The sequence below is a fragment of the Spermophilus citellus genome (assembly GCF_964194105.1).
Source record: "Spermophilus citellus genome assembly, chromosome: 4".
Taxonomy (NCBI): Eukaryota; Metazoa; Chordata; class Mammalia; order Rodentia; family Sciuridae; genus Spermophilus; species Spermophilus citellus.
In genome coordinates, this window is record NC_138185.1 from 99389923 (window position 1) to 99414221 (window position 24299).

The window sequence follows — 24299 nt, forward strand, 5'->3', positions numbered from 1 at the left end:
AGCATCTTTTAAAATCTAATCCTAAAAAGGTAAAATAAGCTACCTACATTTATCACATTCTTTTATTTCTCTATGTCATTAACCGATTAGTTGAAACCCTAAGAACAAAATTTATTATAATGTTCATACTTATACTTTTTGTTTGTTTGTTTGTTTGGTGCTGGGGATTGAACCCAGGGCCTTGTGCATGTGAGATAAGCACTCTACCAACTGAGCTATATCCCCAGTCCCATATTTATACTTTTTAATCTACTGATATTTCTAAGCATAAAGTAACAAATGTACATTCAATAAATCTGTATAGTTTTTAAAGTTTACTTTTATGCTTAATCCTTTTAAATTAATGACTATAAAGAAAGAAAGAAAAATAAATGATGCCAAGTTTAACTCTGATGTTCTCTACAACTTTGATGGACCTAAAGGAAATTATGCTGAGTGAACAAAGCTAATCTCAAAAGGCTACATGCCATACAATCTTGAAATAACAAAAATTATAGAGACAGAAAACAGATCAGTAGTTACCAGGGCTTAGACTGTAGTAGATGGAGGGTGGGTGTGACTAAAGAGATCATTTTGGTGATCAAACAGTTTGTATCGAACTCTACTGGTGATTAAATGACTAGACACATGAGACAGAATGGCACATGAGACAGAACTATGCACCTGAGTTGTACCAATGTCAATATACTGGTTTTGATACTGTACCACAGTTATAAGATGGAGCCACTCAGGGAGTCTGGGTAAAGGGTACACAATGACCTTTCTATTTTCTTTGCAACCTCCTTTGAGTATATTATTATTTCAAAATAAAAAGTTTTAAAAAATTGCTTCATACATATCTAATTTCATGTGCCACTTCAAAGAACCCAAAAATAGAAACTGTAGGAAATTCATCTGAGTGCAGCTTATGCAAGAAAGAGCAGGATGGGCTGGGGATGTGGCTCAAGCGGTAGCGCGCTTGCCTGGCATGCGTGCGGCCCGGGTTCGATCCTCAGCACCACATACAAATAAAGATGTTGTGTCCGCCGAAAACTAAAAGAATAAATAAATATTAAAAAAAAAAAAAAGAAAAAGAAAGAGCAGGATAACTCTTATTCTTGACCCATGCTCAAAGACACACCCTTAGCCTTACATCAAGATTGGCAAATAAATATTCCAATGTTTTAAGAATAAAAAAGCTTTTAAAGCATCATGTACTAGTTTTGATAGTTCCTTTGTTGAATTGATATTTGGCTCACTGAAAAACTACCAATCACATCAGATAAAAGCCTTTTATTGTATAAATAAAATAGTGATGTAGCTACATCTCTTAGCTGTGTAATTTATTGCCTTTTCAAGAGAATAGTGAAAGAAAACAGTGATTCAAATGACTTGACACAACAATCTGAAAAAAAAAGTGTTGAAAAATAAGCAGCATTATATTTATATAAAAATCAGATACCTGTCTGGCATATAACAGGCACTCCATTAAAACCTGCTAGTTACAGAGTCCCAGGCCTGATTCATCTTAATACCTATGATCAAGAAGTTGAAAAACAGTGAACTTTATAATACGTATGTATTAAAAGTATTCATACTCCAAAACCTTTCCATCCTAAAAATCACTAAAACTTTCAAGCATATCAAACAAAAATAGCTTATAGAAAACAGATTTACTAAATCCTATGAAACATCTTTCTACATATATATGTCTCTCACATATTATTCCTTAACTAGGTGTCAATTCTGCTTCCAATACAAAATCTCTAAGTTAAGAAATCGAATGCTTCACTCTCCAGGTGGAAGAGCCATCCCAATAAGATAAAGGTAAAGTCTGTCAGCACAAGATCTGCATCCACAATGTGTATCTGCAAGGATCCTAGGGTAAGACAACAGCATTGATTCCTCACATTTAATAAACAATGCTGAAGCTAGGCACAGTGGGGCACACCTGGAATCCCAGCTACTTGGGAGGTTGAGGCTCCTGCTAAAACAGGAGGATCACAAGTTTGAGGCCAGCCTGGGAAACTTTGTGAGACTCTGTTCAAACTAAATAAAAGGGACTGGAATGTAGCTCAGTGGTAGAGGACCACTGGGTTCATCCCTACTACCCAAAAAAATAAATAAGCAATGCTGGAAAAACTGTATAAATAGGGCAGCAATCATTTTTTTCATGGCATTTAAATACCTGAAATACCCACAATACATTTTCCTCTATTCAAAATCTAATCTCTTCACTTTTCCTAGGAGGCATTTTGGAGGACCTCTTTTCTTGAGCAATGGAGGAGATATGATGGTATTGGGGATTGAACCCAGGGCCTCAAGTTCCAGAGTCAAACTTGTGATCCTGTTTCAGCCTGGGGTTACAGGTGTGTGCTACCACAGCCAGTTTGGAAGATTTCTGAATAATACTCAAAATGTCTAGGAAAGGCCAAAAACAATGTATCACACTGAACAGAAATCAAAAGAAAAATAACAAGCACTCTAAGACTTTATAAATGGTGCCTCATTTTATGTATATTTGCCTGACTTGTCACAGGCTCTTAATTATTTATTATACTGGTTTTACATCAAGATGATAAAACTCATATTTAGTAGTTACTAAATTTTTTTTCTACAATTTTTATTACTAAGAAAATAAAACTTCATTAGGTATGGTTCTTTACTTCAACAAGTTTATCAAAATACATAACTACAAATATAAAAAAAAATTCTTAAAGAGTTTGTCTGAACCTGAAGAGTTCAGTAATAAATTATCTTCACCTCTTCCATCCACTTAAAAAGAGACTAATAAATAAAAGGAATTGTTTAAACAAAAGCAAAATCAAAAGAATAACAACTACTACACCAATTCTTGACCCAATTTCTTGTGCTTAGTTTTATCTAACATTATACCATTAATAACAATCCCATCATCCACAATGCTTAGCTTTATATCCACTGGCGCTCAACACCTGATTAAGGGGGGAAAATCAAGTAAAGGCAATAACACTTCAATACGAATATCTATGAGCAACTAACTACTGCTTACAACTCCCAGTGAAAGGTCACATACTATGTAAGACTATTCTAATAAATAGATTACTGAATATTTTAAATGGTTAACCTCAGGGAGGGGGGAAAAAAAACATGTATATACCACAAAATATTCCAGACACTTTTTTGCTGGTAAAATGGAGTTCCAAAAGTAGTTTTTCCTAACCATTCACAAACAAGATTAGCTTAGGGGTAAAGAATCATTCACAGAAATATTACTGTTATTACTTGATAATTTCCTGACAAGTTTATAATTACCTTATTAAATCAAACATTAGACTCTAAAACCAACATTATTTCCTTAGGTTTCTGAAGTGAAAATCTGCCCACTCCTCTTAATAAGACCAGTCATAAATATAAAACAAATAATTCAAATTAATTAACCCTTATCTCTCCAGAAACACAAACACAAGTTCCCATAAAATGTGAGGGTTTCTGCAAGCCACAATAAGTTACTACATGTCCTTTCATTGTTCCCCCACATAATAAACAGAACATCTCAAAACTATCAGTAACAAAGAATGGTCACCAAGACTTTGTGGTGTGATGCAGACAGTGAATAGGAAAAATTTTTGCATAACTAGATCTCAAGTTTATTGCACTTAAAAGAACTATAATTAAATTACAGCCACTCACTTTCTACAAACCAGCAGTAAACGCTGTTACATCTTAAGTTACAGAAAATATACCATTTCTCTAATATGGCAAGAACTGACATCCTCTTACATATCCTAAAACAAACCCAAACCTCACCTGTATATCTGTTTTCAGCCATTTGGAGTCAAGTCGAGCCTGGGCAGCCAGACAGAAAGACTCAGAGGGCATCTTTCCTCCAGGTGCCTCCCAGTTATCAGACCTACAAGTAAAACAGAAACGTTGAAGACCTAAAGCTTTTTAAAATTTCACAAAGACCCTCAAGCAAGGTTTAATGCTGTGGAGAGAAAAATGGCAAGAAGGGAGAGAAGAATTGGGGGAGGGGAGTGAGGATGGGAGATAAGAGGGAACGATGGAGAGAAGGAGGGAGGAGAAAGGAAAAGCCTACTTCCAATATAGGTAGGATTCTCCAGGTTTTTGTAATACGTTGGCGAGTCCTTGAGAATGGACGGTCATAAGAGACCAAAGCACAATGTCATCCCCCTTCCTTTAATCCAAAAGATATACAAACAAACACAACAGAAGCCCCTCATTTCAACGACAAATGACACTAGCATGCATCTGTCGCTTTAACACCAGACCAGTGCGTGGTGCGTGAAACAAACTAAACAAAAGTCACATCTGCAGAAAAATCCACAACATCACTTAGAAATGAAAAGACAGCCGAGACCGCACCGCAGGCGGTTCGCGCAGGCCCAGGTCCCAGCTGCCGCGCCAACGCCCGCCACCCGGGCTCGGCCGCCCTTCCGCCCCAGGCCGGCCCCGCCCCGCCGCCGGCCATCCTCGCGCCCCGGACACCAGGACCTGACTCGCTGCGGCCAGGCAGCCTCGCCCCGCCGGCGTGCGGGAACAGCCTTCAAGCCGCAGCTGGCCCCGGCCGGTGCTCGCTATCCCGGCGCCTCTCGCGGCCCGAGGGGCAGGCTGACGCGCGACTGCCGCCCCCAGCACCCAGCCAATCGCAGGAAATCAACCCCGCCAACACAGCCAATAGGGAAGAGGAACCCCTTCGCTGCTCCTCCCAACTCTCCTGCTTCCAGCAATCCTGCTCATCTTCCTTCTAGGGGCTCACAGGCTGCGGCCAGGGCCAACCGCAGGTGCCGGGAGGCGGGATTTCCGCCCCACGCACGCACACGATCCCGTCCCGGACTTCGCTTAGTGTTGGAGAGCTCCTGGGACTCTAGTAGACTTTGGACTGACCTACGCCTCAGCTTGATGGAGGCGAGATCTACACTTCTGAGGATACCCTTGGTGAGAGCAGCTCTACCCTTCAATAGCTTTCTCCTGGTCTTGAACCACTAACAATTGAAATCTAATGCCAGTGACTGAGAACGCTGAGACGAAAGGATCTCAAATTGGAGGTCAACCTCAGCAATGTAGCAAGAACCCGACTCAAAATATAAAGGACTGAGGATGTAACTCAATGGTACAGCATCCCTGGGCTCGATCTCCAATACATAAAAAGAAAGAAATGAAATCACAGTAAATATGTTCTCTGATCGTAATGGAAGTAAGCAATCAACATGATGACAGGACAGCCTCTAAACATTTGGAAATTAAGCACTACATATCTAAGTAATCCATGGATTAAAGAAGAAAACGCAAAGGAGAAAATATTTTAATTGAAAAAGAGTTAAAGTACGCGGCCTGTGGGCGTAACAGTAGTAGAGCTGCTTGCTTAGCATGTGCCAAAATAAAGAATACAGTATCAAAATGTGTACTAATGTTGTAAAGTGAAATTTATGGCACTAACTGCTTCTGTTAAAAAAAAAAAAAGGAAAGGTCTCTAAAATCAGCAATCTAAGTTTCCATTTTAAAACACTAGAAAAAGAAGCAAAAAATTGACCCTTACATCCAAAGCAAACAGGAGGAAATAACAGAGGAACAAAAAATGAAAGAAATTGAAAACAAAAACTACAGGAAAATAATACTAAGAGCTGAACCTTTGAAAAGACCAAAAAAGTCCATGAATCTATAACAAGGCTGAAACACACACACACACACACAAGTTACTTCTATAAGAATGCAAGAAAAGATATCACTAAAGACCCCCACCAACTTCAAAAATATCGTCAGGCAATACGAGGAACAATTAGTTCTATGTACATAAATTTGACAATTTATATGAAATGGACTAATTACTTAAAAGCACATCCTACCAAAATTCACTCAAAAAGAAATACATAAGCTGAACTAGCCTATGTTGAATTTCCCATTAAAAACCTCCCTAACAAGGATAGGGGTGTAATTCAGTGATAGGGCACTTGCCTAGCATGTGCAAGGTCCTAGGTTTGATATTCCCTACCACAAAAGAGGAAACAAAAACTACAAAAAAAAGAAATCTCCAGGCTCAGATTGTTTCATTGGTCAATTCTGGCTCTACCAAATATTTAATAAAGAAACAATAATTCTACAAAAACTCTTTCAGAAAATTGAAGAGAACTAAACATTTTCATTCCATAAGCTTATAATTACCCCAGTAGCAAAACCAGAAAAAGACATTACAACAATATTTTAGACCCTTTTCCTCATGAACTTAGGTGTGAACTTGCTAGCCAACTTTGAGCAAATGGATTCTAACCTACAAAAAGGATAAGTTATCACAACTGGGGTTTATCCCAAGAATTTCAAAGTGGGTTTACCATTCAAAATTAAGCATAACTCACCATCTCAATAGATGCAACAATGCTTTTAAGAAATGCCAATATCTATTCATTATAAAGCTCCCAGCAATTGAGGGGAAAATAGGAAGAAAAGGAAACTCCTCAGCCTGATAATGCACATCTATGAAAACCTCCATCCGAGCCAAACAGTATTGATAAAGAAGAACAAAGTCAGAGGAGTCATACTTCCTGATATTAAAGCCTACCACACAATGACAGGAAACAAAATAGTGTAGCACGTTTATAGGATAGTTTTTATAGCCAGTGGAATAGGATAGAGAACGGGAACCACAACCGGAATCAACCGGTCAGTTGATTTTTCACAAGGGTGCCAAGATCATTCAATGAGGGAAAAACAAGTCTTTTCAACAGACAGCTGGGTGAACTGAATATCCACATGCAAAAGAATGAAGCTGGACTCCTACCATTGGACTCCAAAATTGGTCAAAGATATAAACAGAAGAGCTGAAAGTATAAAACTTAGAAGAAAACATGGAAAGAAAACTTCATGATATTGGATTTGGCAATTTTGGCAATGAATCTTTTAATATGACACCAAAAGCACAAGCAACAAAAGAAAAAATTGAATAAAGTTTTGTATATCCCTAAAGCAATTTGGGTCCCTGCTTCTCACTGATTTACACACACCTCGGAACTCGCTGTGACTTACAGACTTTCATCAGCAACATCTTTAATATTTTTTCCATTACTGGGAATTGAACCAGGGACACTCTACCAACGAATGACATGCCCAGCCCTATTCTATCTTTTATTTTAAGATGTATTGTTGCTAAATTGCCAAGGCTTTCGATCCTCCTGCCTCAGCATCCAAAGTAGCTGGAATTACAGTTTTGTGCTTTCTAATATTATCATATTATTGTTCTGATGAAAAATCTGTTGTCCTTTGTGGAACACTGTGGCTTTTTATTATTCCACATCCATATATGTTGGCATAAAGATCAGACAACTATCTTCCTGACACTTCTAGACCTGTTTTAGTCAACTTTTGCATTACTGTGACCAAAATACCTGACAAGAACAACTTAGGGGAGGAAAAGTTTATTTGGAGTTCATAGTTTCAGAGGATTCAGTCCATAGATGGTTGACTGCATGGCTCTGGGCCCAAGGTAAGACAGCATGTCATGGTTTAAGGGCTCAGTGAAGGAAAGCTGCTCAACTAATGGCAGGGTGAGAAACCAGAGAGGAGGAGAGAGGGGCCACAAGACAGACCTTTCCAGGGCAGGTCCCCAGTGACCCACTTCCTCCAGCCATGCCCCACCTGCCTATAGTTGCCACTCAGTCCATTCAAACTGGGATGGACTGATTAGGCTTCAGCTCTCACAATTCAATCATTTTATCTCTGAACATTCATGCATTTGCAGGAGTTTTTGAGGGATACCTCATATCCAAACCATAACAAGATCATTATTCCACCTGCTTCCTATTAAATAAAGCAAAAGACAATTTATTTGAAATGCTTGCTATCGGATTATACCACCCTCTGCTCCTAATTATAATAATCCACAGTCCTTCCATCACTTCCCCACATTTGCTAAAGATTTAGCACTTGACTCATGACCTTTTCCCCATAGCTATTACAGATGTTATCAAGGACTTTCATTTCAAGAAAATCACCAGCCAGTTCCATCAGCTTTTAGTCCTTTGCTGCCAAACTTTCAACCATCTTGTTTACCACCCAACCTGAGCCACTCACCACCAGGATCAGTCCTATTCACCAAATCACCCTGAAGATCATAATTGTGAGTCTCCCACTCTTCAATTACCACATCTCATCTTTCTAATTCATGTCCTCTGGTAAGTATTCCAATGATCTTTGACTCCTCTAGGGGAACATTGACTGGCATCCTCACTTCCCTTTTGTCAATTTAGATTTTAGATCTTGCAGCCTGGCATGTCCCTTGCCTACACTCTCTGGTCATCTTTTCCTCTCTGCCTCCATCATACTTGCCTGGCACACCTCAAGGCCAGACGAATCCACTCCACTCAATTTGAATGTGGCACAACTGCTGAGGCTATTGAATACCTATACAATACCCTCCTGGGGCTGCACAGCCATTTGGTGCCCAAAATACAACAGGCCTGAGATAGCAAAGTAGAGAGATGGAAGAACACCCCAGAAGATGGACTAGCCCAGTGTGGGGCCCATCTGCCTCCAGACACTCAGGTTAGAAGTAATTAAACAACCTGCTATTGTTATTTACAGACAAAAGCACTCCAACTGATAAAACTGTTTTCACCATGAAAATTACTACCATGAATGTTTCTATAGTTTCTTCCTTCCCTTCTATTACTGAAAATAAAGCATCCTGCTTTTAGAGGTAGGCAATCACTCTACTAGTGTGTTTTGACTATCTCCACACTTGTCAGTGACTCTGCTTGGGTATTAGTCCCTGCCTGGCCTATTGTGCTGTGTCAGTTCAATCATCTTGTAAACATGCTATGAAAAATCTCCATTAAACTGGACTGGAGGTGTAGCTCAGTGGTAGAGCACTTACCCAGAATATATGAGGTCCTGGGTTCCAACCCCCAGTACCATAAAAAAAATCCCTTGAATCTTGCATTCCCCTCCAGAAGTTACCCCTTTTCTCTGTTTTTATATAGCAAAATTCCTTTTCAAATGGTCTCTTCTTTCTACCTTCCCTTACCACACAGGCTTTGTTCCTGCCACTTCACCAGAATACTTTTGCCAAGGTTACTAATGACTTGGTCCAATCTCATAGCAGTTGTCAGTCCTCACTATGTTTGAGCACCTGGTAGTAATGTTCACCTTTGCTCATACCTTGTTTTCAGAACCCTTTCTTCACATTTTCCCAGGATTCTTCCCATGTAACTGAACATTCCTCATCAGTCTCCTTATTTCTTGACCTTGCCTATTGGAGCCACCGAAGCTTATTCTTCAGTTCTTCCCTTATCAACACCTCAGAAGGCCTCATCTAATCCTATGGCCTTCAATAAGTCCAAGTTTAACATATTTCATTAAATCTAAGATGCACAGATGCCATCGTTTTCTTGATCTTACAAAAAGATGTCAAAAAGACTACACCAAACTAGACTTGGTGGTACACGCCTATAATCAGCAATTTGAGAGGCTGAGGCAGGAGGAACGTAGGAACTTATCAAGAAGCCTCAGGAATTTAGCAACTTAGGTATACTCTGTCTCAAAATAAATAAATAAAAAGAACTGGGGATGTAGCTCAGTGATATAGATCCCTGGATTTAATCCCCAGTATCAAAAAATAAGGAATATGCCATAATACTGTCAATAGCCACAGCCATTGATAATAGAGTGCATCCTGATTTCAGGAGTTTTAAAATATGAAAAATGTGTACCTCATAATTGAGGAAATAAAGTTTGTAGATCTCTACTTCTAACTTCCATAGTCCTATATCTAATGACAATTCTGCTTCCTTTTCAGACATATGAAAAGAGTGTATTTCCCCTTAAAGTGAGTCAGTGCTATTTCAGTAGATCATATGACACTTCTGGGCTAAAGAACTGAGCTGCTGTTGTGAAAATATCTGAATCAGTTTTCCATTATTTTGACAAAATAACTGAAATAACCAAAGTATAAGGAAAAAGGTTTGTTTTAGCTCATAGTTCAAATGTTTCAGGCCATGATCAGTTGGATCTGTCATTGTTGGGCCGTGGTAAGGCAGAACATCATGGTATGAGTGCATGGTGAGGCAAATCTGCACACCTCATAAAGGCCAGAAAGCAGGAAAGGAAGGGGTCAGGGTCCTAATATCATCTTTATGTGTGTGCCCCCAGTGGGCACTTATTCCAACTAGGTCCCACCTCCTAAAGGTTCTACCAACTCCAGATAGCACCACAGATTGGGAGCCAAGTCTTTAGCATGTGGGCATTTGAGGAGCATCTAAAGTAGCAAATTAAGATGATTATTATAACCCCTAAGGTATCCACTGTGAAAATAACTCAAAATTATATTTTAAAATAAATGATGGGCTGGGGATATAGCTCAGTTGTTAGAGTGCTTGCCTTGCATGCACAAGGCCCTGGGTTCAATCCCCAGCACCACAAGAAAAAAAAAGAAGAAAAGAAATGACAAGGAAATTCAAATGGTACAATATCCAATTTACGTAAAATGTCAGAAATTGAGGGACCAAAAGAAAATCTGACATGTTGAAAGATAGCAAAATGACAGCCATAAGTTCTACATTATCAGTAATTATATTAAATATAAATGGATTAAACTTTCCAAATGAAAAGCAGAGACTCCAAGGAAGTTTTTTTTAAATTTTATTTTGTTTTATTACATTACAGATATACATAATATTGAGGTTTGTTTTGACACAATTATACAAGCATTCAGTCCCCAGTGCTTTCCCTTTTCCCTCCCACCTACCTCCCTGGTTCCCAATTCTTTTTATAAATATGTATTTTTTTTTACTTGTTGGTGGACACAATAACTTTACTTTATTCTTATGTGGTGCTGAGGATTGAACCTAGTGCTTCAGGTGTACCAGGCAAGCTCTCTACCACTGAGCTCCAGCCCCAGCTCCCCCGTTACTAATTCTACTCATCTTTCTTCTGTTCATAGTTTTTAAAATTAGTGCATTATGGATATACATAAAGGTAAAATTCACTGTGATATATTCATATATGTATATAGGAAAGTTTGATCAGATTCATTTACCATTTTTCCTGTTTCCCATTCTCCTCCCTCCCCCTCAATTCCCTTCCTTTATTCCACTGCTCTTCTATTTTCATAGGAACACAGAGTTTTTTTTAAAAAGAAAACAAAACATAAGCCAACAATGTGTTATCTATAAGAGATGTGTTTTAGATTCCAACATACAAATAGATTGGAAGTAAAGAGATTTTAAAAATACCTTTCAAACACTAACCAAAAGAGCTCTACTGCCTTACAACATACCCAAAGTAACAGGGCAAATGGATAATGGACTGGAACCTCTCAAATCATGAGCCAAAATAAACCTTTTCTCTTCATAATTTGATTATCTCAGGTAGTTGCAATAATAGAAAGCTGACTTATATACTTTCCAATTCATGCTGTGAGGTCATTATTACCCTGATATCAAAATTAGTCAGAAGTAAATTATAAGAAAATTCAGAGCAATATCACCAGTAAATATGAATACAAAAGTTCTCAAAAAATGCTAACAGAATCTGGCTGCATATGAAAAGTATTAAATGCCGTGACTAAGTAGGATTTATTACAGGTATATAAAGTGGTTTCAACATACAAAGATCAAACTACATGTAGTGTATTAATGTAATACACTATATTATTAGCAAAGAGAAAAGAAATGTGATCATCTTAACAGATGCAAAAAAAAGCATTTGACAAAATCTAACACTCATTCATCATTAAAAAAAAAAAACCTGTTGGGCTGGGTTTGCAGCTAACAGAGCACTTACCTAGCGTGTGTGAGGCACTGGGTTTGATCCTCAGCACCACATAAAAAATAAATAAACAAAATAAAAGTATTGTGTCCATCTACAACTAAAAATGCCTAAAAAAAAGAAACCCTCTAAAAAAACTGTGAATAAAAGGGAACTTTCTCATCCTGACAGAGGGCATCTGCAAGAGTCACACACTCAGCATCATAATTAATGTCAAAAGACCAAAAGCTGTGTTGGGGCTATAGCTCAGTGGCAGAGCGCTTGCCTAGCATGTGTGAGGCTCCAGGTTTTTATCCTTAGCACCGCATAAAAAAACTAAACAAATAAAGGTATGCTGTCCATCTAAAACTATTTTTTTAAAAATTTAAGAAAAATGGTAGAGCACTTGCCTCACATGTGTGAGGCACTGGGTTCAATCCTCAGCACCATATAAAAATTAAAAAATGAAAAAATAAAAATACTGTGTTCATCTGCAACTAAAAATACTTTTAAAAAAAACCCTATAAGCTTTCCCACTAAAAGATCAGGAATAAGACAAAGATATCTGTTCTTGACACATTTAGTCAATATATTCATTATGAGGTTCTAGCCAGCGCAATTAAGCGTGAAAAAGAAGTAAATGGCAACCTGATGGGAAAGGATGAAGTAAAAGCATCTCTATTTGCAGAGGACATAAGCTTTATATAGAAAATCTGGGGCTAGAGTTTAGCTCAGTGGTACAGTGCCCAGCTCTACCAAAAAAAAAAAAAAAATCTGGAAAAATATGCTAAGCAATTTATTAATGCTAATGAAAGAATTCAATAAGATTTAAGGCCAGGGTCAATATCAAAAAAATCAATTGTGGGGCTGGAGTTGTGGCTCAGAGGTAGATCACTTGCCTAGCATGTGTGAGGTACTGGGTTCGATCCTCAGCACCACATAAAAATAAAATAAAGATTAAAAAAATCAAATGTATTTCTATATGCTAGCTCAAGGATTTAAAAATTAAATTAGAAGATAATTCTATTTTAATGTCATCATTTGGTTGAGGGCCACACAAAGGAACTCTCTGGCTAGGTGTCTCCCATACAGCTGAGTGAGATCTGGAGAACTGAACAGCCTTGAGCGTATAAGACTAGTACTCTCAACTGCTGAAAATCTTGGTAGAGCACACATATTGTTGGCAGCAGACCTTACACCAAAACATTACACTAGGGGGCAGCAAGCTATCAGCTTGATAGATCACATACCTCACCAAAGGGCAGCAAACTTTTTCTGAAAAGAGCCAGGATGGAAATAATTTGAGACCTAGCTAGCCATCTGATCTCTGCAACAACTACTCCACTCTGCTATTTTAGCATAAAAGTAGGCAGAGACACTACATAAAGGAATGGGTGTAATTATATTCCATGGTATCTTTATTTTTCCAAAAAAGACTGAGTGCCAAATTTGGTCCACAGCGGGTAGTTTGCTTACTTCTAAATTACATTTCAGATATAAAACTCTTAAATGAAAGAAGCAGAGTATCTCCTAGTTGAGTAAGAGTTCCCTGGCAGGGGCCAGGTCTGCTGCCAACAAGATAGTTCTTGACCTAGGAAGTTGTTTCCTGGGAATTAAGTCTCTATTAATTTGTTACACTACATTTGTTTTATTTATCTTATATTTAACAATACACCAAGTATAAAAACAAAAACAACTGACAGCTTTATGCAATTAAATGCATTTAAATTTTACTCCCACAAGGAATCTTTCTTCTTCTTACCTTGATTATCATCTTTGCAAAATGTTGGAAATATTTTTAATCCACCCATATAAAAAATATATTCATACATTTTTTCCTGTTCTTTTTTAATATTATTTAGTTGTAGATGGACACATGCTTTATTTTGTTTATTTATTTTATGTGGTGCTGGGGATCGAACCCAGGGCCTCTAACATACTAGGCAAGTGCATCTACCACTGAGCTACAATCCTAACCCCATTTTTCCTATTCTTAAAACCTTAAAACCCATCCCACAGATTCCCCACTGTACTTCATGAAACACATCTCCCTTGCTTTGGCTTCTAGACCTGGGGGTCCCATGGTGCTCCAATTTGTATGATATGTGTGTGTTGATTTATTTTTATTTATTTATTGTTAGTTATTTCCAGACAAAGTCTCCCTTCATTACCCAGGCTGGGCTCAAAGGATCCTCCCACCCTCTCACCCTCCCTAAATTGCAACTATAGGCACATACCATCATGCCCGGTTTGTAGGTCAATTTGGAACAGATTATCCCAAGGCCTTTTTCAGCTCTAAAAACCTGTTATTCATTAGTTCGCGTACAGGCCAGTATTACTGGCTGTGGTTAGAAATTATAGATTAAGTATCCAAGACTCACCTTGCCCAGCACCTGGTAGGCCTTGACTCTTACAAAGGCAGAGCCACTACATCCCACTCTTCAAGGATCAGGCTTGCCAGGGGCTGACTCAGTCCTCCTCTCTAACTTGCATGATTGCTTTCTAGGATGGGACTAAACATTAGCTTTACAAATCTAGCTGGCTCCATAGAGACCCTGTGGACATATTGGGTCATCTTGGTAGACTCCCTAACCCCAGTCAAAAAGGCTGTCTCTAGGGAGCCTGGTCCCTACTCAAAAGACCCAGAGGTCCATAAACCTTGACTAGAAGGTGACTCCTTCAGGAATGGCCTCTCACCCACCCCAGCTTCCTTCATGGGAAGAGAGGCCGTCTTGGGGGGAGTATGGCCATGAGGGACTAATGGTCTTTGGTGACCAATGTCCACCAAAAGCTGATCTTACTCTGCCTCTTCTCTGTGTAAGTATTGCTCCACTTGGTGTTCATGTGAGTTGCTTCTTTCTTGGTGACCATGACATCTGCATACTGGAGTGAGTTGACATCCTGAGACTGCTGCTCCTGGTAGTGGGCACAATTGATTGGCTGTTGGACACTTTTATTATGCATTCCAGGTTAAGAATGTGATAAGCAGGAACCAACCAGTCATTCTTCAAGATCTTTATAACTCTGCTGACTCAGTGCATCTAGAGAGAACCAAGTTGAAGCTCTTGAAGGCTAAAATCAACCAGAACATGAGACTTTAGAATCAAGAAAGGTGTGACTCCTGTCCTACTACCCTTAGGAGGCTTAATCAGAGTTTGCAGGCCCCCTTTCTTTTATTTATAATATCTTTTAAAATATATATATTTTTTAGGGGCTGGGGCTGTAGCTCAGTGGTAAAGTGCTTGCTTCAAATGTGTGAGGCACTGGCTTCGATCCTCAGTACCACATAAAAATAAATAAAGATCTGTATGTTCATCTACAACTAAATAAATAATTTTTAAAAATATTTTTTAGTTGTAGAGGGACACATCTTTCTTTTTTTATTTATTTTTTAGTTTTTTAGGTGGACACAATATCTTTATTTTATTTTTATGTGGTGCTGAGAATTGAACCCAGTGCCTCATGCATGCTAGGCGAGCGCGCTACCACTTGAGCCACATCCCCAGCACCACATCTTTCTTTAATATTTTATTTTTTATGTGGTATTGAGGATTGAACCAGTGCCTCACACATGCTAGGCAAGCACTCTACCACTGAGCTGCAGCCCCAGCCTTTGTAATATCTTTTATGGTAACAATGTTTATCTCAACTTCAGTACTTTAATTTTATTTCAATTTGTTGTTTTTGTTGTTGTTGTTAAATTCAGATAAGGGTTTTTTGTTGTTGTTGTTCATTTGATTTGTCTTCGTGGTGCTGAGGATGGAATCCAGGGCTTGGCACATGCTAGGCAAATGCTTTACCACTGAGCTAGCTACATTCCAGCCCATACAATAAAGTTTAATCTTTCTAACTAACATACTGTTTGTGCCTTTCCATTTGATAAAATATGTCTATCCTTTTACCAGATACACACATGGAAAAATGTCTGAGTGGATTTCTTAATAGAAGTTATTTTGGGGTAATGGAACTGGGGTGATGTTATGGTTGTTTTTGTTTTTGTTTTGACAGTCATTAAATTTATTGAATTAAGAAATAATGAGAACCAACACACCTAGAGCTCCCACAGATCTGTCTCTTGTTTCAACAGTGTTTAGATGGAATAGACCTTTTCTCCCAGCTTCCAACAGCCTTCCAATCTGATCTCCATTTGCAATTTCTGGGACCATCTTCTCACCCATCTCCTGCTCCCAGGACCAGCCAACTCCATTTTTTGTGGTTAGCTCCTTCTTGACGACCAGTTATGACCTCCCAGATTCATCAGAATTATTCCACCATTATTCCACCTCCCAGATTCATCAGAATTATTCCAGGTGGAGGCTGCTGTCAATCAGCTGGTCAATTTGCATCTGTACCTCCTATACCTACCTCTCTCTGGGTTACTATTTCCACCGTGATGAGGTGGGCTCTGGAGAGTGTGGGCCACTTCTTCCATGAGCTGGCTGAGGAAAAGTTATTTCAGGATGTTCAGAAACCTTCTCAAGATGAGTGGGGCAATACCTTGAATGCCACAGAAGCTGCCTTAGCCCTGGAGAAGAACCTGGTCCAAGCCATTTTGGATCTTCATGCCTTAGGTTCTACATGTACATACCCACATCTCCGTGACTTTCCAGAGAACGCTTCCTTGATGAAGAAGTGAAGCTCATCAAGAATATGGGGGACCACTTGACTAACCTCTGATGTCTGGCAAACCCCCAGGCTGGCCTGGAGGGGTATCTCTTTGAAAGATTCACTCTCAAGCATGACTAGAGGTCCCAGAGCGCAGTTGCCCTTGGTGGAGCTCCTTTGTATCTCCTGGCATCAGGACTTTGGCCTGAGTCTCTCCCTCTAACACCTAGGCAGCTTTTAACCACCATGGAACCCCTCACAAGCTTTGGACCAAAGAAAAATTAAAAATTTTCCAGCAAAAAAAAAAAAAAAAAGTAATAGTAGGGGGATGTAGGTATTGCTTTCTGGTTGAATGTATCAAAAAAATAAATAAACAAATAAATATAATGGGCATGTGTCTTTTTGCCAAAAGTGTTGAAGTCAGTTTTTCTGCATAAGTAATTAGTAAATTAAATAATTTTTATTATTTTGGCAGTGCTGTTGCTGCTGCTTTCACTTGCCTACTTCTGTTGAGATTAGTAATAGAAGTTATTGTTTACTAAGAAACACTATTTATGGGACTGGGGTTGTTGCTCAGAGTAGAGCACTCACCTGGCATGCATGAGACGCTGGGTTCAATCCTCAGCACCACATAAAGTAAAAATAAAGACATGTGTCCACCTATAACTAAAAAATAAATATTTAAAAATATATAAAAGAAAAACTATTTATATTGAAAAGTATATTTTAAAAGAATAAGCAAAGTCAGGAACAGTGGTACACACACACACCTATAATCCCAGAGATCTGGGAGGCCAAGGCAGGAGGATTTCAAGTACAAGTCCACCCTTATCAATTTAGTGGGGCCCTAGCAACCTAGCAAGACTCTGCCTCAAAATAAAAATAAAAAAGGTCTGGGGATGTAGTCCAGTGGTAAGCACCCTTGGATTCAATCCCCAGTACTAAAATGGAGGAGGCTAAGAATAAGCAGGGGCTGAAGCTGTACCTCAAAGGTAGAACATTTGCCTTGCATGAGAAAGACTCTAAGTTTGATACCCAGCATTGCAGGGGTGGGGGTGGGGCAGAATAAGCAACCTCTTCATACCTATTTTAAATAGCCTACTAGGATTACAATTTTTCTTTTTAAACCAGAGAACAATAAGTTTCGGTGAGAATATGGATAAATTGGCACCCTCTACGTTGCTAGTGGGGATGTAAAACAGTGCAGATGCTGTGGAAGAGTTTGGCAGTTTCTCAAATCTAAACATAGGATTATCATATGACTCAGCAATTCTACTTCTAGGTATATATACCCAACAGAATTTAAATAAAGACTCAAACTTACTTTCATTCCAATGTCCATTGCAGCATTATTTATAATAGGCAAAAGGTGGAAGCAACACAAATACATTAACAGATGAATGAATAAACAAAATGTTGCATATTCATATGATGGAACATTAATCACAAAGCAGAATGAAGTTCTGATACATGCTACAACATGAATGAATCCTGAAAATATTATGCTAAGTGAAATAAGCCAGTCACAAATTGTCCTATGACTCCACTTACATGGAATGCCAACAACAGGCAAATTTGTAGAGACAGAAGATTAGACATTCCCTTGGACTTGGGTGAAGGAGCCTTGGGAGTGAGTCCTACAGAGTTTGTGTTTGGGGGTGATGGAAAAATTTTGAAAGAGGTTAGTGGTAGTTACAGAACAATGTGATATAACTAATGCCACTGAACTGTACATTTAAAAATGGTTAAAATGGCAAATTTGGTTTTACTTATATATTACCAAAATTTTAAAAAAGAAGCAATGAACTGGGCACAATGGTGCATACTTATAATTCCAGTGACTCGGGAGGCTGAGGCAGGAGCATTAAAAGTTTGAAACCATCATGGCCAATTTAGCAAGACTCTGTCTCCATCATGGCCAATTTAGCAAGACTCTGTCTCCTTTAATAAAACATTATTAAAGGGGGAAAAACAACTAATGGATACATTCATTCAGTATAAAAGTTTTCATAAACAGTATGATTTTATATTGCTTCACAAAACAATGCCATAGAGTTGCAAAAAAGATTCAGACTCTTTAACCTGGTACTTTAAAAATTTTAAAAGATGCTCATTATAGTATTTATAATAGAAGTACAAAACCTACCAACCAACAATATCTGATTAGACAGATTAATTCATTTATGGAAATCATGCCATCATTAAAACAATCATAATTATGTAGCAATATGAAAACTTGATTATAATATTAAATAGAAGAGAATTTTTTTGTGTTGCATCGTGTGAAAGTATGTATGCGTGCGGGAAAACACCTAAAGTAATAATTAGGTGAGTGTTGTGGACTGAGTAATTTTAAAATAACTTTTCCTATTTTCTAAGTTATCTATAATTTTGATGAACTTTTTAAAAATGAAAATGAAGAAAATTAAACAGTATGATCACAAGCTCACTGCTGCAAAGTGAAAATAGCTGACTTCAGAGAGTAAAGAATTCACCACATTGGGGTGGGGCGATCCCATTTGAGTTTATACAGCTCATTTGTGTCTCTCCAACTGGAGGTCTGGGGGCAGTGATGCTTGCGAGGGCTGCGTTCCACTGCCGCTCTTCCCATCCCAGATACCGCATGGAACACACTCTTAACAAATTATTTGCTGTTTATCGAAGATGCAAACTTAACTGGACATCCTGTATTTTTATTTGCCAAACTTGGGAACCTCACCTACCCGCCACCCACATACAGCCCGGTCTCTTAACCCCCTCCTCGCTGCATTCCCATCCACCTTTCTCCCCTCTTTCCACTTAGCCTGATTCCCCCCCCACCCGCCCGAGCCTCGGGGAACCCCGGGCCCCACCCCCTCTTCTTAACCTCCTTGCAGCCTAAGCCCTCAGCCCAACCCCGCTGTGCCTAGGGTTCCCCATCCCACCCCCCAGCCCACAGAAGCCCCCATCTTCAACTTAATCAGCTCTAGGCCTGCCCCACTCCAACCTCCCACAGAGTGCGGGTTTCCCGCCCGAGCCCGAGGACCCTTGGCCCCGCCCCTGCCCAATTTCGCTGATCCTCGTCACCCCCGCCCCCGAGCGCCGCGGATCCCGGTACCCCCCCACCCCTCCCCGCAATCCGGCCCCGTTGGGCGCGGCGCGCAGGCGCAGGCGCGGGCGGAATGGGGACTGCAGCGGCGGCAGCGGCGGCGGCGGCGGCCGGGGAGGGGGCACGCAGCCCGAGCCCCGCCGCGGTGTCGCTCGGCCTGGGCGTGGCCGTCGTGTCAAGCCTGGTGAACGGGTCCACGTTTGTGCTGCAAAAAAAGGGCATCGTGCGCGCCAAACGCCGAGGTAGGGAGGGCTGTGGGCCGTGCTGTGGGTTGGAGGGGGGCGGGGAACGCGGCCGGGCGGGGGTGGGGGTCATGCAGTTTGGGGGCGTTCAGGTGGTGGCTCAGCCTGGCTTCTGCACCTGAGCCGGAGGCGAGCCTCGGAGGACTGGAGACTCCCGCCCACCCAAAGCACGGGCTTGGGCGCGGCCCTACTGTGGGGTTGGTACCTGGGAAGCGTCTCCTCCGCTACAGCGTCTAGGTCCTCCTGCAGCTCGCTAAACTGCCCGACAATCACAGGTGCATATGGAGACTCTGTAGCTTTGCTGCCGCCACCGTTTCTTTTTCTAGAGACCGGAGAGACCTCGTTCACTTTTATAGGGGTTCTCCGGATGACTTCTCTTCTTGTTACCAGACCCTTTTAACCCCCCACTGCTGCCTTGCAGCCGACTGACCATGCCCTGGCTGGACTCCAAGCTTCCCGGTGGCACGCACCCACCCGCTACCAGGGAGATTTTATAGGATCCCCGAGGTGGTTGGAGATCAGGGCCTGCCTCTACCATGGTCCACGGCCTGGGATGTGCCTGGGAAAGCAAGACCTGAAGATTTTCAGCTCTGCAGTGGCGACGCCAGTGCAGAAAGTAAGAGGAGTGCCATGGGCCAGCAGGCTGTTTAGACGGGCCAAAGAGGCCTCTGTTTTCAGAGTCAAACAAAAGTCTCTTCTTTCCAGTGGCTTCTGCTCTGGAGTCCTTGATTGAGTCATCTCTGATTTAGCCTTGAACCACCTGAATACATGTGATCTTCAGTGTGAAGGAAAAGCAGACTTGAAAACAAACCCAAGAGTGTGCCCACTGAGTATTTCCTGGGCAGATAGGCCACCAAATACCAGCTTTACTGGTGAGGAAAGCAAAAGGTGGAACAGAGTCCTTCCTTCTGAGTTACTCTGTGTGGAAAGAAGCCTGAAACAGTTTACTGAATGCCTGGAGATAGCATGCTTTGAAGTAGAAAATGAACATTGTTTCTAGAGGGAGTGAGAAAGTCTTGTGGTTGTTAGTAATCTGTTGAGACTAGAATGAAGAGTTCTTTTGGAAAGGAGTTGGTTGCCAGACCATAGTTTTGAGAGGAAGTCAAGTAATAGTTCAGATTCCAGAACACAGGTGAAACTTTGAGTGCTCTGGATGGTGAGCCAGAATTACCTTTGGAAGGAAATAAATGGCCTGACAATCTCAAGTGAAAATATTAAATCACAGATATTTGTTTAAGGAGGTGAACTTCCAAACGAAAGCATTGCAGTCTCCATGTAAAACCTAAATAAAACCAAGTATGAGTGCCAAGGATGCAGATGTGTCCATATCCAAAGTACACTCACACATCTGGCAACTAAACTTTCTTCAGGGAGTGCCTGTCAGTTTGAGAGGTGTTAGGTAAGGTGTTTGCTGTGACTCAGAAATAACATGTCCTTGATAGGATGGTACAAGAAGGATACTTCACCTGTGTGACATCCTCCAAGATCCCATGATCCCAAAGTAACCCTGAGAAACAAATGACACTAACCACACCAACCTGAACTGAATAATGTCTTACAGAATACCTGCCTGGTCCTCTGATCAAGGTCATGAAATGTGAGAAATTTTCACAGCCAGGAGAAACCTCAGGACAAATGCCACCAAAATTAGTGGTGACATTAGGGGAAAACAAAGGAAATCTAAATGTAGACTTTAATAAAAACAAATTAAATAAACCAATTATCAACTAAACCTGAATGTGTTAGCTCAGCTCAGTTTATGTGTTTAAGGGTGAATAAGAAAATAAACACAAACCTTTAAAAAAATAATCATGATAGGAACTTGGGATATAGTTAAGTAATAGAGAGCTTGCTTAGTATGCACAGGGCCCTGGATTTGATCCCCAGGACCTCAAAAAATGAATCAACCAAACAACCAAATAACAACAAAAAACATGGGAGTTACAGGGGAGGGACTTGGTGCTAGAGAGCAGGCTTACCACACTTGAAGTCCTAGATTTGATCCCCAACATCATATTAAAAAACATGAACATGATGGATGCTCTTATTTGTCCCTATATACTATGTCTTTAAATTAATAAAAGTGAAAATATAGTATTTCATTCATCCCTAATTACCACCAACTACTACTGATTTTCATTAACTGGGTTACTCATGGTGGTAAAAGGCAGACGTGCAGTCTTGTTTCAATATGTCTACTTTGATTTGTTCAACAGATAGTTTCAAAGCTCCTGTTATGTGCCAGATACTGTTGTAGGTATTAAGGATACAGTAGTTTCAAAATCTATTCTTCATAAAGCCCTTTTCTGTATCCGCTAATAAGCAGCAGAGTTGACCACAAGGAAAGAACTGAAATGGAGAAGAAGGTAGGAAAAAGGAGATAACACAAGAAATAGAGAATCAAGTTATTAGGTGAAGGGAGACCTGACCTATGGTTTCTTACACTGTAAAAACCTATGTCTCACTGAAAGTTTAAACCTTAAATGAATTGCCTGTTGGTGGCATTTCCAGACAGTCTCAGCTTCAGGAGAGCCAAATTCTGGTTGTAGTCCATCTGTTGGAAGGTTTGGGGCTTGACTTCCATTGTGTCTGGCTTTCAATCTTACTTTTTAAAGGACCTTCCCAGTGAATCAACCAAATGCAACTTGGGTAGACAAGGGAGTGCACTCTGCAATACAGGCTCAGGATGGGACCGCCTAGCTTCCTTGCTGTGTCTTTGAATGACGTGTCAGCAAGCTGGAACTAGTTAAGGGGACTGCGGGTCCAGGTCATTCAGTATATTTGTCTTTCAAGGTATTCCTGGCTTTGGTTCTAGGATGCCCACAGGTACCAAAATCTGCAGGTGCTCAAACCCTTCATTTTATAGTGGTACAGTATTGCATATAACCTATAGAATCCTTCAGCATACTTTAAATCATGATAGATGACTTATAATAACTAATACACTGTAAATACTGTGTAAATAGTTGTTACCCTGTATTGTTCAGGGGAATAAAGACAAAGAGGGAGGTTTGTATGTGTTCAATGCTGGGAATTGAGCTCAGGGTGTCGGGCATGCTAGGCATACTGAGCTAAGACCCCAGGCCCCTTATTTATTTATTTACTATTTGGTGCCAGGGATTGAACCAAGGTGCACTTAACCACTGGGGCACCTCCCTAGCTCATTTTTGTATTTTATTTAGAGATGGGGTCTCACTGAATTGCTCAGAACCTTGCTAAGTTGCTGAGGCTGACTTTGAACTCTCAATCCTCCTGACTCAGCCTCCCAAGCTACTAGGATTATAGGTGTGCGCCACCACGCTTGGCCACCTTATTTTTTAAAGAATATTTTTCACCAGCAGTTGTTTGACTCTGTGGGTATAGAATCTGAGGTTATGGAATGCCAGCTGTACAGAATGTCCAGTTTTGGAACCCCATGGAAGCAGGGCTTCCCTAAGAGAAACCAGTAACCACTAGATGGGAAGGCATTTGTACTATCAATCTGTGTTAGCTTTCTGTTGCTGTGGATAATACCCGAGATAAACATCTTAAAGGAAAAAGTTTATCTGGGCTCACAGTTTCAGGGGCTTTAGTCCCTGGTTGTTGTTTGGCCTGGTTGTTTTTGGCCTTTGTGGCACAGTATATCATAGCAGTGCAAGTGCATGGCAAAGGAAGTGTATTTACTTCTGGTGGCTAAGAAGTGATCAGAGAAGACAAGCCCAGGGTCCCAATATTCCCTTCAAGAGCATAAACGCCTCCATGACCTAATTTCCTTCCACTGGGCCCTACATATTAAAAAATTCCACCACCTCCTAATAGCATCAAAGACTGGTGACCAATTCTTTAACATATGGGCTTTTGGGGGACATTTAAGATACAAGCATAACACATTCTAAAAAACAAGGATCTCCAAAGAATATCTCAAAGATTAACAGTATTTATTTAGAAATATTAGTTCATTACAATGGGAATACACATGCTATAGTGAACTGAGTTAATTCAAAGAGGATGAGGCAAAGGGAAACTTTTACATATGATATGTGGATACAAAATTTATTAGTTTTGGAGACCTGAAGCAGGAATTGGCAATAGCTTGTTGGTTGAGGTGCCCTTGTTGGCAAGTGTTCTATCCAGAGCATCTTGTCCGAAACATTGTCTTAAACAATGCTAAAGATAAACTTCATTGCAGAAATCTGCAAGGAGTGCATGAGGTGGATGGGTGTGTATAGAACTAGAGAAAATCTATGGTGAGGCTTTAGAAAGTTCTTGAGAGGGTACTTATCTTATATAAGCAGGCATGAGCCCTCCCTTCCTGGCTCCAGTTCTGTCTGGGTATGACAAGAACAATCATCTCGGTTTTAATAACTTCCATAATGATAGTGAGCAGAGGCTGGTTGCTGGGAGGAGGGGCTGGTAGTCAGGCTATGCAAGAGAGCTGATAGACAAGGGTCAATGGCTGTCCTGGAACAGGCTTCCCAGAGACAGCCTTGGGAAAGTTGAGTGCTCAGGTACTTGCTGGAGTCTTTTAATAATTAGAAAATTAACTTGGTAAAATGCTGTAGAGCAGGCTGAACCAGCTTATCCTTAAACAAAAATCCATTTCATCAAAACCATGATGAAATAACCACCTCACATCCCTTAAGATGGTTGTTAGTAAAAAGATGTAAAAC

At 40.2% G+C, this 24299-nt stretch overlaps 2 protein-coding genes and 1 pseudogene across 9 annotated transcripts in view; 2 read left to right on the top strand and 1 right to left on the bottom strand.

Moving 5' to 3' along the window:
* HERC2 (HECT and RLD domain containing E3 ubiquitin protein ligase 2) overlaps positions 1 to 21285 on the bottom strand; it is a 211364-nt gene extending 190079 nt beyond the window's left edge. For 3 of the 7 annotated variants that reach the window (XM_081290549.1, XM_081290548.1, XM_081290547.1), the window contains exons 1-2: positions 4058 to 4456; positions 3769 to 3871 (exon numbers count right to left, since the gene is read on the bottom strand). In XM_081290549.1, the coding sequence (XP_081146675.1) occupies positions 3769 to 3871; positions 4058 to 4125 (171 nt within the window). In that variant the 5' untranslated portion in view covers positions 4126 to 4456. The other 4 variants (XM_081290553.1, XM_081290551.1, XM_081290552.1 and 1 more) reach the window with 4 other exon arrangements.
* Positions 15856 to 16901, top strand: LOC308646959 (ferritin light chain-like; annotated as a pseudogene). The gene has a single exon. The product of its transcript is annotated as a ferritin light chain-like (transcript).
* The window catches only part of NIPA1 (NIPA magnesium transporter 1), a gene marked incomplete at its 3' end in the record, with an annotated part of 36690 nt that continues 30627 nt past the window's right edge, over positions 18237 to 24299 (top strand). Inside the window, exon 1 of the mRNA XM_081290563.1 lies at positions 18237 to 19650. Coding sequence (XP_081146689.1) covers positions 19482 to 19650 — 169 coding nt within the window. The 5' untranslated portion in view covers positions 18237 to 19481. The remainder of the gene's footprint in view (positions 19651 to 24299) is intronic.